Raw genomic sequence first — 16513 nt, forward strand, 5'->3', positions numbered from 1 at the left:
TCTTTCCTTGTACTTATGCAAGCTGGTGCTCAAATCCGGAAGAATGTCACACATCCATTACTAGTATTAGGGAGAGAATAAAATGTTGTTAATTGAAATCTTTAGCCTGTGTGTGGTTGCACTGCAAATTTATTTGCACTAATACAAATGCATGGGAGTGCAAATGTAAAGAAATGCAAAATTTTGTTTTGGATTTTACTTTATTTTACTTCATGTCTTAATTTACTTTATTTGTATTGCAATCAAACACAATCTTAGACATAAGGTGTGCACTAGGCATCTTGCCAACTAGACGAAGCCGAGGTGGAAGGACAAAGCCGTGCACTAGGATTTACAACCAAGAGAGAAAGTAAGAGGCCCGAGGAATTATTCCTCAGGTAGGTATTCTGACACTCAAGTCAATTGAATAGAGAAGGAAGTGGTCGAGCCAAGCATGTTAGAATAGTGCTGGTTCGAGTAGAGAAAATAGTGCAAAGATATTATGAGAATATGCTTCTAAAAGCCCTTTACCTTGAGTGGGGAATACCTATTTATAACTGAGTGCCCGTGTCCTAAAAGGATAGGGCTTTTAGGGTTGTTTACTGAGGTTATCGTGAGGTTTCCCCTTTTCCAATAGAGTTCGCTTCTTTGTCCGTATAAGACACTCCTTAATCATACTTAACCAGCTCAGCCATCATCATGATCACTCTCAACCGCTCACAACACCGAAAAAGGTATTTTGAGCAAAAGGCTAGTGTTTATCGGAATGATGATATGACATGGTAGCAACTGCCGATGTGACCTTCTTAATATAGGTGAAAGCATTGCATGCCATCTTACATGGCAGCAACATTGCCAAACCGTTTCGTGGCCGTTTCTAGTGAGGTATTGCACTGCTGTTTCCGATAAAAAACACCTCACTGACAACAGCCACGGTATCAAACACCTCTTTAATAAACGCAAGCCATGCCTAGCGTCTGCGTTTCTGGCCTGGTTTCTACCGACCCAGGTGCTGGAGCACATTAGTCCAGCCGTGGAAGCACTGGTTTCCAATTTTCTAACAGCCATCGGTTCTTATTTATTAAGAAGAAAACCAAACAACCAAAGGGAGGGAACATCTGAACAAGCGAGCAAATAGAAGTAATCAAGCGGGAAAACAGAAAGAAGAGATGGCAGCGGAAGATAATGGAGAGTTCTATCTTCGGTACTACGTAGGGCACAAAGGTAAGTTCGGCCACGAGTTCTTAGAGTTCGAGTTTCGTCCCGATGGAAAGCTTCGCTACGCCAACAACTCCAACTACAAGAACGACACCATGATCCGTAAAGAAGTCTTCCTCACTCCCGCCGTCCTCAAAGAATGCCGCAGAATCATCGCTGAGAGTGAGGTTCGTCTTCTCTCGATCTCCTTCTCTCTCTCTTCTTGCGCGTCTCTTCTTTTCCTCTGTGAAATTTGGTTCAGTCGTAGGAGTTTTTAGGGTTTCTGTATCTTTTTCTATCTCTGTTGGTTATTCTCCTTTGGAATACTTAATAAAGTTTGGTTGGATTATGGAGAATTTCAGATAATGAAGGAAGATGATAACAACTGGCCCGAACCCGACCGTGTTGGGCGTCAGGAGCTTGAGATTGTGATGGGGAACGAGCATATCTCGTTTACTACTTCGAAGATTGGGTCACTCGTTGATGTTCAGAGCAGCAAAGATCCCGAAGGACTTCGCATATTTTATTACCTTGTTCAGGTAAGTAATTGTATAATCATAACTAAGGCAAAGAAGAGATCCTTTTGCACTAGTGAGCTTGCTTGGATGTTTGGATTTGTTTTTTCTGTGACAATTAGCCAGCCTTCTACATCATTGATTGTATTAATTAGGTGGATTTTGAGAGCACAAAAGTCTGTGAAACAAATATTAACATCATGATTAAGGGTACAGTTGATTATAAACAAATTAGGTCGGGATTTCAGAAGATTTGGAAGGGACCATTGCGTGCTGCAATGATAAAATCTCAGCCTGAGAAGCATGAGAATGTCGGTTCGAGTCTGAGAGCGGCCATTCTGTGCCAAAAAAGCGCCAAAAGTTAGCTCCATGTCTATATCATCATTCCATCCCTCGCAAGACCCCGGATAGCAGGGGGCCAATATTAGTCAATGGTCCCCATTTTATCGGAGGTGTTGTTTTCTTAGTGCGGGAAGGGAAATGGGCTTTTTCTTCATCACTTGTTGGTTCATTATGTCTTACTAGGTTGTGGTTGGATTTTAAACCCCATGGAAAAATTATTTTGCAAACTTTCTGCAGTGCCTTGGAGTTGATAGAAAGGCATACGATTTTCTGTGATGAGTTTGATCTGGAACTGGATAATAAATTTGCTCTTTTCCTCTCCTCCGTTCTAAATAGTGTTGCATGGACATAGACACAGTATTTGGAATTTGACATATTTCCAAGTGTTTGGCAAGATGAGAAAATATGGACTTGTAGACACGTCCATGGAAAAGTATATACTATTAAAATAGTTTATACTTTTTGAATTCTAACATTATATAGTTATACCTGCAATTAGAGGGTTTACAACATTGCCTTTTTTTTCCAAGTAACGTTTGAGATGAAAAATGACATTCATCTTGCACATTAGCTGTTCATTTACATCAAATAATCCGGGAGACAAAAAGGAAACGTTACATACAAATGTCCTCAAGAATCTGTTGAGTGTTGGACTAAGATGCATGTTTAACACAGACACATCATCCATTTAGGAGAGTCAATGCAAAAATGATTCTAAAAGAATTTAAGTTTACTTCTTTTGTGGGGTTTTACAGAGCTTGAGTCATGTAGGGGTTGTTCTGTACTGTGGATATTCTGTGGATTGTTCGGTACTAAAACATTGCCACGCCCATTAGGCATTCTTTTAGGGGTGTGACATGTTTTAAAATCATATGTGGATGGTTTTGGAACACAGAATATCATATTTCTTGAACCACCCAAATCTTGTTGATTGGTCTACACTGTGGTAAATTGGATGATTACCATATGTAATGTAATAAATTATTGAAATATTTCATTTAAAATTTTGCTAACAATACATCCTCACCACAGTGCAGAACACCGTATGTTCAAACCATGTGGTTCTAACCATGCCACAATGGGGCTCAATAGATTCAAAAACACCAGTCCTTAGGCCACAGTACCAAGCCCCCCCCCCCCCCCCCATTAGATGAAAGGGTTGAGTTGGTTTCTTTGGGTCTCTCTTTGTCACTGTGCTACCCTCGCTTAGTTAACCTTTAGAGTGATGGCCTTTGAGATGTATATGTTACATTAATGACTATAGACCTCTTTTTTTCCCTAATGGAAATTTGCTATCAAAATAAAAGGCTAAAAGGGAGAAGGGAGAAAGAAAACAAAACGATTCAAAGGAGCTTTGTTTATGAACTGTATGATGTTTAAAAGCCTATGCATAATGCACTTGAATTAATGAAATTATAATTACATTGACTATGATATCTTGTCATTTAATCAAAGGGAACTGATTAGTGTGGAAAAAGGGTGGAACGGGAACATTTTTGTCAGCTACCTCTATAGCTCGCAAGAAATGGATTGGGGTCCTTTTTTTAGTCAAGAATCTAGCAAATGAAAGTTTGTGGATTTTATATTTGAACCTAACCTCATTTTCAATGCTTCACTTTTCCTCTTTTTCATGGTAACGGGTGAGTAGCATGTTCCCTCTAAATATCATAAATCAGAGAGGTGAATCAGGTGATAAAGGAGATTTGGTCTTGTTGACTTGGGTTACAATAACAAAAGTGTGAACTTGGTTTCCCCATTTAGTAAGCCTATGGGGATAGGTGAGCCACTCAGGATCCAATAAACATCTTTGAGTTCATAGTAGTTCTTGTCGGATTCAAGTTCACTATTTATAGAAAGTCAGTTTTTTTTTATCAATATATTTATAGAAAGTCAGTTGCCATCAACTTATGAGAGTTTGAAAAACTAAAGCTGGGCAGTTATCAAAAATAAATAAATAAATAGATAAAACTGAAGCTGGGATTCTTCTTTGCTTGAGGAATTGCATCCTGAAGTGTTCTTTTTACTGGCTCCAATCTGGATATGGTTTCACACATTTTATGCCCAAGATGTTTGTATTCTTGATTATTGTAGAAATGGAAAATGCTAGAGAGGCTGGTCGAGTGTAGTTTCAAAATGAGGGAAAAATTCACAGATTAAAATGTTTTTCCAGTGCATTATGTGTCATTATGGTATTCAGAAATCATAAAATTCGTGAGTTTCTTGAATGATGAATTGCTTTGTTTTTGAAGTTGAGGGGAAGAGAAGGGCATGTTATAATAAGTAATAGTAAAGTCAAGGGTTGGAGAATTGAAGGAACCTTCGATCGGCCTTCAGGAGTCCCTTTTCCATTTTAGCAATGATTTCAACGTTACTAGGTCTTTTAGACTATGAAATAGGTGGAGTTTTACTTATGCCTTTACATATCAAAGGTTTTCATAGAACTAGTTACTTTTTATTGAAACTCCAGATTTTATTAAGTGGAAAAGATGATACACTAGTAGTATGCCAAGCACCTCAAAGCACCTCAAGTGTCAGCTAGCCCCCCCCCCTCCCCTCTACACTTTTTACAAGCCCCCAGCTTGGGGGATTACGCCCCAAAGAAACTGATTCCTTTTAGCTCTCCGTTTCACTAGGTGATTTGGTATAGCTGGGTTTGGAAGCTTTATAAACACAGATATAGAGAAAATGATACAAGCAGTACTAGGCTGAAAAGAGATCCAAAAGTTTCTGTTGCGTTATAGATGGATTTACATCTATACCTGGCCCTTGTGTCCCCCATAAGAGCTGCTCCCTGGTTACCCCGGTCAGTGCAAGGGTATCTGCTAATGAATTAGCGGAATGATGTATCCATCTGAACGAGCAGTTCAGATTGGATGCTAATGAAAGTGATTCTCTTAATCACCTGTCAAATTAACCAAGGGCCCTCCTTTTTGTTCTCCATCCAGCAAAGGGTGACCTTGCAGTCCCCTTCAACCATCAGATTTGACCATCCTAATGAGTGGACTATTTTCAGGCCTTGAGTAAGTGCAGTAATTTCAGCTTTTATTGAGTTTCCTTCTCCAATTGGCCCTGTGAAGCTCATAATGATATTTCCATGATGGTCTCTTACAAACACCCCCTATGCACGAGGGTCTCAGGTTGCCAAGGCTGCATCCATCAAGGTTAAGTTTTGATTTCCTCCTCAGTGATGCTAACCAAGTGGTATTAATAGAATTCTTTCTATGAGTGAGTGAAGCTTACCACCATGGCCCATCCCCTTAAATATATAATCAACAGTCAATCCTTTGAACTCTTTGCTTGTCAACACCCAATGAGCTGTCTTCACCATGACGTTCTCCATTATGGTGTCTTCATCTTTAGTTTTGTTGTCAACTAGTAGCATTCTTTTCACACCAAAGGATCCAAAGCACTAATGCTCTAGTTCATGACCAAAGAAATTCCTCCCTTTTTGAGTTTGGGGGCATATTTGAGTTCTGTGAACTTTTTTGAGGTTTCTTAAAGTTGTGTTCAGTTGTACAGAAACTTGTACAGTGAGCAGATATGTTTGTTTTTATCCTTTTGATTAATTCAAATTTTACTTTACCTTTTCAAAAAAAAGGACATGACAATTTGATTCAAAGAGGATAAAGAAATCATTCTGTACCTTCGATGAGGAGCAAGAAAGAAAGAGATGGTCAACACTTTTTCTGTTGATAAATAACAGAATACTTGTAATTAGTTGGTAGTCAACACTTCATGTAGTTCTGATATTTTCTTTAGAGCGAGGCTGCATCTCGAGCCTCTCTTTGGGTTTATGTGTAACAGATCTCTCTTTGATTAATGAATTAATTTTGAATTATCAAAAAAAAGAAGTTGGTGGTCAACACTTTCCCCACAACCAAGGCAAAGAGCACACACATGGAAAGAGGCACCATGATTTCCTCATTGTTTGAGAAGTGTCACACATGTTAATGATCTTGAAAGCAACTTCTCATATGAATGCTTTTATGATCTTGACTGCCCAACGCTTTGCTTAATGCAACATAGCTGGCTTTACAATTGTTTTATAAAATTTTCCTTTCAATCTAAATGTTTTTCGCCTATCACATAAAACCTGTAATATGAAGAGCTATACTCGAAGTAGCAAGGAGGAGAAGAGAACCACAGAACTGAAGAGAATGTCGAACTGTACTAGGCAGTCGACCAGTCTTTTATTTATAGATGAATATAGTACAAGGTACAAGAAATTACTGGGATGCCCCTGATTAGTGATGGGACACCTAGATGACTTAAATCACTAAACAGGATTAGGCCCATTAACACAGGCCCAGTTACGAGATAAGTTAAACATAAGACTGGGCTAATAAGAACTCTTATCAGCCGAACATCACTCTAACATTCTAACACTCCCCCTCAAGCTAAGCATGGATATCAATCATGTTTAGCTTGCCAAGTATGTCCTTGAACTTTGTTGATGCCAACCCTTTTGTTAATACATCTGCAATCTGCATCTTTGGTGGAGTATAAGGTACACAGAGTTCTCCTGAAATAATTCTCTCTCTGACAAAGTGTCGATCAATTTCAATATGTTTTGTCCTGTCATGCTGTACGGGATTGTTGGCAATGTTGATAGCAGCTTTATTATTACAATACAGCTTGAGAGGATCCTCAGTCTTGATACCAAGTTCATTAAGGAGAGTTCTGAGCCATAAGAGTTCAGCAACCCCGTGTGCCATAGCCCGGTATTCTGCTTCTGCACTTGATCTAGCCACAACATTCTGCTTCTTACTACGCCATGTGACTAGGTTTCCTCCCAAGAATGTACAGTAACCTGAGGTTGATTTTCTGTCTCCAACAGACCCAGCCCAATCAGCATCAGTGTAGGCTTCAATTTCAAGTCTGCTGTTTTTTCTGAATAGAATTCCTTTCCCTGGGCAAGTCTTCAAGTATCTGAGGATTCTTTCCACTGCTCTCATATGAGGGGCCTTTGGTGAGTGCATGAATTGACTGACAACATGCACTGCATAAGCAATGTCTGGCCGAGTAAGGGATAAGTATATCAGTTTTCCTACCAATTTTTGGTACCTTTCCTTATCACAGTATTCCTCACCCATTGATTCTTGTAATCCATGGCTTGGTTCTATTGGAGTGTCTGCTGGCCTGCACCCCATCATGCCTGTTTCCTCTAGGAGATCTAGCACATACTTTCTTTGACATATGTAGATTCCTTCTCTTGATCTAGCAATTTCAATCCCAAGAAAGTATCTCAGATTTCCCAGGTCTTTGATCTCAAATTTTGAAGCTAAGAACTTCTTTAGCCTCTTCATCTCTTTCACATCATTTCCAGTAATCACCATATCATCCACATATACAATGAGTGCTGTAAGTTTGTCATCCTGTCTTCTTGTAAACAATGTATGATCTGCAATGCTCCGAGTGTACCCTACTTTCTTCATGGCCAAACAAAGTCTCTCAAACCATGCCCGGGGAGATTGCTTCAAACCATATAATGCTTTCCTTAGTTTACATATCTTCTTTCCAACATCCATATCCAGGTGGGAGTTCCATGAATACCTCTTCATGAAGATCACCATTTAGGAAGGCATTCTTCACATCCAGCTGATGAAGTCCCTAAGAGAATTTTGCTGCTAGTGACAGTAGAACCCTGATTGTGTTGAGCTTTGCTACTGGGGCAAAGGTTTCCTTGTAGTCAATTCTTTCATTTTGTGTAAATCCCTTTGCCACAAGTCTGGCCTTGTACCTCTCAATTGACCCATCTTCCCTGTGCTTTACTGTGAATACCCACTTGCACCCAACAGTGCCTTTCCCCTCTGGCAGGTTCACCAATTCCCACGTCCTTGCTTTCATTAGGGCTTTCATCTCCTCATTCATGGCTTCTTTCCACCTTGGATCAGATGCCGCCTCTGAATATCTAGAAGGGATACATATAGAGGAAAGAGCAGACACAAAGGAGTGATAGGCAGGGGATAAGTGTGAGTAAGAAACATAATCAGCTATGGGATGCCGAGTGGTACAAGAGCAAACAGACTTACGGAGAGCAATAGGAAGATCCAAATCTGAATTGAGAGAGTCGGAATTACCTTGGATTGCAGAGACAAATTGATCTGAATTAAACTGGTTGCAATCATGAGGTTGAGGGGCCTTCTTCCTTCTACTGTATGTAAGTATTTCTTTCTCTTGTTCACTGGAACCTTCAGAAGCATCAGCCAAATCTGAAGAGGTGACTGGCACAGTGGGAGTCTCACTAGGTTGACCCAGAATGTTACAGCTAGTAGTAGTGGAAGGTGATGAAATGAGAACAAAAAAGAAGGGAGAATGAGAATCCTCTTCCATCCCACTACTCTCCTCCTGAAGAGGATTTTGAGAAGACTGGAAATAGGGTTGAGACTCAAAAAAGACTACATCTCTGGTGACATATTTTTTCTTGGAGACAAGATCATAACACTTATACCCCTTTTTTGTAGGAGAGTACCCCAAAAATATTCCCTTGGTTTTCTTTGGATCCTTCACATGTATGAAGCATGTACAGCCAAAAACCCATGGGGGAAGAGGAAATTCTGGAAGAGGGGGACACAAAACAGAGAAAGGGGTCTTCATACCCAGTACCTTAGATGGCATCCGATTTATCAGGTATGATACAGTGAGAACAGCTTGAGACCAATATTGCTTGGGCACATTGTGCTGGAAAAGAAGAGCTCGAGCTATCTCCAATAGGTGCTTGTTCTTGCGCTCAACAACCCCATTTTGCTGAGGGGTGTAAGCACATGATGATTGATGTAACATGCCTGCATCTTCCATGAATGAGTTCAGGGATCTTTCAAAGTATTCAGGTGCATTGTCTGAGCGGAATTGCTTGATCTTTTTATCAAATTGTGTTTCAATCATCTTGCAAAACATCATAGTTATCTGGGGAACTTCATCACGTCCTTTCAACAGATAAATCCAAGTGCACCGAGAATAATGGTCAATAAAACTGATAAAGTAACAGAAGCCATCATTGGAAACAATGGGAGGACCCCAAACATCAGAATGAACCAAATCAAAAGGGGCTTGAATTTCATTTCTAGAAATTGGATACATTGATCTGCATTGTTTTGACATTTGACACACATCACAAATTAAACTCTGACTCGGAATGCCTTTACATAATTCGGGAAACAACATTGCTAAAGAAGAAAAAGACAAATGACCTAGCCTAGCATGCCACAAGTGTAGCCTAGCTATTGACTCCACACATTCCGGACTAGTAGTAGAAGCTTGCAAGGCTGAGCTGACATCTTTATCAAAATAGTAGAGGCCCCCATACTCGTGACCACTCCCAATCGTTCTCCTCGTCAATCTGTCCTGCAAGACACAATGAGAAGGAAAGAAAGTTATACTGCAGTTCAAATTTTTTGTAAGCTTTGAAACAGACAACAGATTTGAGGTAAGACTAGGAACATGTAGGACTGATTTAAGAGAGAGATCCTTGCTTAGGTCAACCACCCCCTTTCTAGAGATGGTGGAGAGGGATCCATCAGCTACTCTCATCTTATCCTGGCTAGACAACAAATGATATGTAGAGAATAAGGAGGACATATGTGTCATATGGTCAGTGGCTCCGGAATCAATCACTCAAGAGGTAGAATTAATGGAACTAGTTGCACTAAATGCAGAGGCTGTACCTGATTTGGCAAGGGAGGTGGAAGCTAAAGAATTCTTCTTTAGATGGGCTAATGCCCGGCTGAGAACCTCTACCTCACTAGCTGTGAAGCCCGAAGTACTTGGTTCAGAGGAGTCGGCAGCCTGCCTTGCGGTGGAAGAGGACACTGTGAGTTGTCACTACTGTTGTTGGTGGCAAGATTCCCACTTGCTGTGTGGCCCTATGTTGCCTTTTGTCCTTTCTTAGAGCAGCTGGCTTCAGATGAGGGTACAAGACCCAACATTTCTCCTTTGTGTGTTTCTCACCACCACAATGGGTATATTTGAGGGACTTCTTGTCTGAAAATCTATTCCCCTTAGTGGAGACCAAGGCTGAATGTTCTCCAGGTAGTTTTGTTGATTGTGTCTGGGAGTCAACTTGCATCTCCTTTCTCCTAACTTCTTCATTCCTCACCAAGTAGTAGACATGGTGAAGCTCAGGTAATTCATCTCTCCCTAGAATCTGTGACCTTATACCTTCATATACAGGTTCAAGACCCGCCAGAAACTTGAAGGCTCTGCCCTCCTCAATCTGCTTGTCATGCTTCCCCTTATCATTGGCATTTTCCCAATCCAAAATCAAGTGGTGGTCAAGCTCTTCCCAGAGGCCTTTTAGTGTTGCAAAGTAGGTTGCCACAGACATGTCTCCTTGCCTTAGGGCTGCAATGTCTTGGTTCAGCCTGTAGATTATAGCATTGTTCTTTTTTTGGCCATATGTCTTAGATACTTTCTCCCAAATTTTAGCAGCTGTAGGGAAGTGATGAACAGTTCTGGCCACCCTAGGAGTCATAGAGGCCAACAACCAAGACATGACTGTGGCATTTTCCTTGTGCCACACGGTGTATTCAGGACTGCCAATTTCTGGTTGTTTCTTGTCTCCATCCAAATAGCCAGTGAGTTCACGAGAGGTAATGAACAGCATTGCAGAGACGGACCACTCTCTGAAGTTATACTCATCCAGTAGCACACTTGTAATCTGCAAGCTGTGCAGATTAGGGTTTTCCAGGTTTGAGGACCTTGTGACAAGTTTGTTATCTCTAGAGGAAACTTCACCGGATAGTGAGGACATTCTGACTTCAATCCAAGAGTTGTTCACAGTACTATAGGTGGTTCTGTTAAGGACTGGCCAAAGTGGTCACTGTGTTCACAGTACTGATAGAAGTGTTCACAGTATAAGTAGAGGTCTGTAACTGAACCAGTTCACAGTGCTGGTAAAAATTTAAGGCTGCAACTGTGTGGTGCAAAAGTTGCCGCAGTTCTGGTAAAAAGTAAAGGTCTGTAACTGAACCAGTTCAGTCCAAGAGTAGGGCTGATAACCGACCTGAAGAAAATCTGTAACTGAAGTTGCTGCAGTTCTGTAAGAGTCTTGCTGATGCACCGAGACTGCAACTGTAGAAGCTGATGCACTGAAACTGCAACTGTAGAAGAAGCTAAGTCTTTACCACTTGTTCTGCACAAGTCTTGCTGGAGCACGAAGCTGCAAACTGTAGAGGAAGTTCTCCCCTTCTCGGTTAGTGCTAGGACTGCTGAATCAGCCCTCAACAGACCTCTCTTAGAAGCCCAATAGCTACTACTTGCTGGAAATAATCTAGTAGGACATCTACTTCTGGGTCTTACTTCCCTTGAGTCCTACAACGAAGAGAAACCCTAGGTTCGAACTTGCTTTACTCTCTTACACTCCTAGGTCTTTACTGCAGCAACCCAGAAAAGGAAGAGAGAAGATGAAAAGACAGCAAGAGAAGAGAGTGCACTTGCTGAAACTAGGAAGGAGCTAATGCTCTGATACCATGTAATCTGAAGAGCTATACTCGAAGTAGCAAGGAGGAGAAGAGAACCACAGAACTGAAGAGAATGTCGAACTGTACTAGGCAGTCGACCAGTCTTTTATTTATAGATGAATATAGTACAAGGTACAAGAAATTACTGGGATGCCCCTGATTAGTGATGGGACACCCAGATGACTTAAATCACTAAACAGGATTAGGCATATTAACACAGGCCCAGTTACAAGATAAGTTAAACATAAGACTGGGCTAATAAGAACTCTTATCAGCCGAACATCACTCTAACATTTTAACAAAACCAAGGTTCAAAGTTTCGATACGATACACCCCGTATCGGGTGTATTGAACCCATGTAGTGATCATCAATATTACCATCTGTCCCTTCCATTTTCAAGAGTTCCAATTGGGTTTGCATGTCTGTGAACTCATCAAAGTTTGGTTTAGGGTTTTGTTCACCTTCAACTGAGTTACCTAAAAATTGCTCAATTGCTAGTTAGTTTTTTTTTCCATGGTACCCTTTGTATACCAGTCAATAGATTTTTTTTTTCTTTTTAAATTTATAACCACCATTTTGTTAAAATTAGAGTTTGACAAGCATGAGAACATGGGTTGTAGTCTAAAGCAGCCACTATGTGCAAAAAATACAAAAGGTTAGGTCTGTATCCAGGCTACCCCACCCAAAGACAGGTTATACCAGTTAATAAAGATATAGAAGATTCCACAGACATTGCGACTCAGGTTAGAGTAGAGAGCAACTTGGCTGACAAGGAAAATGAAACTTTTTTTTTTCTTTCACAAGAAAGGCAGAAAATATCTGAAAAATCCGAAGGTAACAAGGAAGATAATACTGAAGCAGAGACGTCATTGGGTTTGAAAGAAGATGAAATGTTGGTTAATAAGGGGATTAAAGGAACTAAAAAGTTTCGCAGAGTAAGACTTAAAAGAAAGAGGAATTATAAAACGAAGCCTCTAGAGGATAAAGATAAAGAAGAGGGTGTGGTTATTAATGAAATACACCAGATTAACAAAACTGTGGACTTGGAAAAAGGTGGTGGCTGTGGAGGTAAAGTTTAGCAAGGTACTGGGGCTGAGATTTATGGGAGGTGAAGAGTATGCAAAGAAAACTTTTAAAGAATTATAGAAGTTTCCTATAGCAAGCAATTCTGGAATTCCATCATTTGATCTATATTTAGAGACTGAAGATGGCTTAGATATCAGGCCAGAGGAAGAGAGAAAGGTATTGGACAAGGAAGGGGGTGAGGCGGAGGCTGGTTTGGTTCTGGATAAGAATGCAGTGCTGGAGCTGGAAAGAACTAACGAATGCTCCAAGGAGTTGAACGAAGCTAACAGAATTCCCAATTCTGTAAGAAGGTTTAGAAGCCTGGAAAACAATCAAACTGTTTGTTTTTTTTTTGATCAATAACTCGAAGATTTCATTAGAATATGCAAGAGGTAGAAAGTAAAATACAAAGAGGTAGAGAGCAAAGATTGTGAGAGATAAAATCTCTTATCTCTCCCCAACCCACCCCAAAAACATTTACAATTGTGCCCAGAACAAAAAATCTCTCACCACCTCTTGTTTAGCTAATGCATCAAGCCATCAGTTATAGAATTTGCATCTCTCTTAACCCATCCAATTCTTGGAAAACAATCAAGCTGTTAAGGTTTCAAAAGTTTTCGCAAGGCTAAAAGGAGGCTATTTGGGATTGGATCTAGCAGGAAAGTCAAGAAGTCAAAGAGAAGCTCCAAGAAAAGTAATGAAATTTTGAACCGAGACAAAGGAAAGGCTGATTAAGGGAGGCAGGGTGTTTTAGTTTGTAAAGTGGGTTTAGAGGGTGCCAACATGTTTGAGAAAGGATATTGGTAGTTTTTTCTTTTTTTTTTTGCTGAGACAGAGCTGGGATTGTTTTTCTTTTTTTTTTTTCCTAAGCTGAAATTTTGAAAGTTGGTTAGGATTTTGGTGTCTTTTGTATTTGGTTTTCTTGGGCATGGGAATTTGTCATGTGTGGGTTTTGCTTGGTTGTGAATTTTTGTTTCGGCTTGGGTTTAAGCTCGGTAAAATCTGGATGCAGCTTGTTTTTTTCTTCTCTCGGGTGATTGCTGGTCACCTTTCTTGTACGTTCTTTTTGTTTTTCTAATAAATTTTATTTTATTTTTATTACAAAAAAATACCAGTCAGTAGATTATCAGTTGGATTTCTCTGAAATTGGCAAGTACTCGGTAGGAGTCTCTTTCATCTTTTTATTCATTGTGGTTACAAGAACCATTTGTACATCCAGTTCAAGTAGTAGCAAAAGTTTTGTTGTAAATTGTAATTTTTATGCTGAATTACTGCAGGAAATGGGCCCACCATCTGTTATCAGTTATTTACAAATGATTTCTCTTTTTTAAAACTATGAGCATGGGGGGAGGCCATTACACGAAGCAATGGCCCCTCCCTTTTTCCTAAAGGTAATAGATATAAAGAGGGCAAATCCTTAATTATTTGTCAAAATATAAATGTATTTTAAGACTTAAGTGTACTAACTTTTATTAGTATATAGAAAGTATAAATAGCGATATCATTTGTCTTTTCACTGGGATAGAAATCAGTCCACGAAAATTAGAAGCTTTTAGAATGTTGTGTATCTAAAGCCTGTAGCATCCCTGGGTATAATATCAACTACGGTCAATGAATCACAAGGGCGTTCTTTGTGTACATGTACAACTTGGCCATGATTGTACGAAGGCATCCATTATGTATGGTCATGTTTAGATTCAATACAAAATGTTGGTAAAGTAAATTGTTGAAGTTTTATAGCATGCATACGAGTAGTGTTCTACATCAATGCCAGACAAAACTAATATCAGGATATATAAAACAGCGACTAATTTTGTTTGACATGTATGCAAGTCAGGTAATTTCCCTATCGAGGGACAGTGTATTATACAAGTGGTGGTTGACAATTCTATATAACATGCTCTCATGATAGTGCGTCTTTCTGTTGTTGCAGGATCTCAAGTGTTTTGTCTTCTCTCTTATCTCACTCCATTTTAAGATAAAGCCTATCTAGTCGAGGATCACCACCTTTTCATTACGAGGCCAGTGGGAAGAATTGCAATTTGTTTTCAAAGCGATGCCGGCATTGTTATGCTTTTTGGATCTGTTTTCTGGCTGCAAGTGTCTACGAGGTTTGATTTGGACTTCTTGGGTAGTAAATGGATGGAATGGATTCAGGTTTCTGGCTGTGGGTGTCTTGTACAAACTTTTATCTAGTTTATAAATAGCATTGATCGGCATTATATCCTGATATCCAATTAACGTGCTTTATATTGCTCTTTGTTGATGCATGGTAAATTACCTATACATGTCAATGGAAGTCGAAAGAATGGAAGACATTAATTGGTAGTTCTTATGACTCTTGGAAACTTGGCTTTGGCCCCTTCAATGGTATCCCCCCTTTTTCATCCCAGATCAGCGTTGGTTTGAGATATGCATGTATTCTTTGAATTTTTAATTTCTCTTGTGTGTTTACACCAGTGTTTTAGAACCACGATTGACCTAGCTGATCGGCTGTTCAACAGTTTTTAGGTGGGTTTTTAAAACCTCCTAATTTAGTCATTTGAGCCTTAGATTTCATGTTATTTGTTGAATCTATGAGGTTTTTGTGAGTTTTCCTAATATGTTTTTGCCCATCCTGAACCTGAAAATCTTGGGTGCAATACTGAAATCGTAGTAATCCAACCCTGGTCAACAATAGTTTTTCGAGAACTAAAGGATTATTAATATAATAGAAAATTTTCTCATGTGACAAATAAAAGAGATGTTTCTAATATACGGCTGAGACGTGCTGTGAGACTGAGGTTGGTGTGACCGTGTGAAAAGCAGATTTGGAGCCGTGTTGTCAATGGGCTGAATTTGGGTTGGGACGTTCTTAATAGTATTTGGAATCTAAGAATCCCCTTAAGATAAAGGTTTTCATGTTCTTGCTTCTTAGTAGCAAGCAAGGTTTAAAGGATTGGAAACAGAAGGTGTATTGGAAAGTCAATTTTAAGAGGCGTATCGGGATACGCTTTAGATATGCATGGATATGGATGAAAAATCAAGATACGTATCAATATGCTAGAAAATTCTAATAGATCTTAAAAAGCATATTAATAACAATAATTATAGATTTTATATGATTATAAATAAGTTATTTAAATGTAAACAAACATAATTTAATAGTTTATGTAAAACGTGACACAATTAATAACCATTGAAAAATAACGGAAAATTTATACATTAATTTTCAAATAACCGATATATTTTTTTAATACTTAATTAATAAATAATCCTAGCATTTATCAATAAACATGGAACATCCACTAAGAAAAAATAAAAATTTACTTAAAACAAAAATTTATATGACCATAATAAACAAATTAGTGTGGCTTAGTGATGAACATATATGGTCATTACTCATTAGAACCTAATGACGAAGGTTCGAATATTGTTATCACTAAAACTTTAGAATTTATGCTTACAATTATAAGAGCTAAAATTAATGGCTAATGTAATTAATGAGAGGAAGAATCATTAATTAATGAGAGAGGATTAGAGAGAATTGGGCATTAAATGTAGATTAATGAAAAATAATGATAAAAAAACTCTCTAAATGAATTAAGTGTATTGGACTGTTTCGGGCTTGTATCTATGGGCCCGTTTTGATCGATACATACAAAAAGAAACAAGAAGACAATTTCTACACGTTTTGCATATACGAAATTTTGAACTTTGGCAGCAAGTTACCTACGAAAAGAAATTTAATCAATAAAGGTTTTAAGATAGATGGTACATGCTGCCACTGTGGAGAAGAGGAAGATATTATCCATATATTCAAAGATTGTGATTATGCGAAGCAAGCCTGATCTTACTGGGCCGATAAATGACGCATCCATGTATGATTGGTGGACTTGAATTGTTGGGATGAAGTGCCCATCTGATTCTCTATTCAAAGAAAATGCGTTGTAATTTGCTAGTTTATTTGAAAAACC

At 39.1% G+C, this 16513-nt stretch overlaps 1 protein-coding gene across 1 annotated transcript; it reads left to right on the forward strand.

Annotated features, from left to right (window-relative positions):
- The first annotated feature begins 778 nt into the window (after positions 1 to 778).
- Positions 779 to 14954, forward strand: LOC104598410 (protein mago nashi homolog). Its single transcript, XM_010260450.3, has 3 exons — positions 779 to 1364; positions 1539 to 1715; positions 14491 to 14954. The coding sequence occupies exons 1-3, from the start codon at positions 1149 to 1151 to the stop codon at positions 14548 to 14550; spliced, it is 453 nt and encodes a 150-aa protein (XP_010258752.1). The 5' UTR covers positions 779 to 1148; the 3' UTR covers positions 14551 to 14954.
- The last annotated feature ends 1559 nt before the right edge of the window (positions 14955 to 16513 follow it).

The sequence above is a fragment of the Nelumbo nucifera genome, chromosome 6 (assembly GCF_055504915.1).
Source record: "Nelumbo nucifera cultivar China Antique chromosome 6, China Antique-T2T, whole genome shotgun sequence".
Classification (NCBI taxonomy): domain Eukaryota; kingdom Viridiplantae; phylum Streptophyta; class Magnoliopsida; order Proteales; family Nelumbonaceae; genus Nelumbo; species Nelumbo nucifera.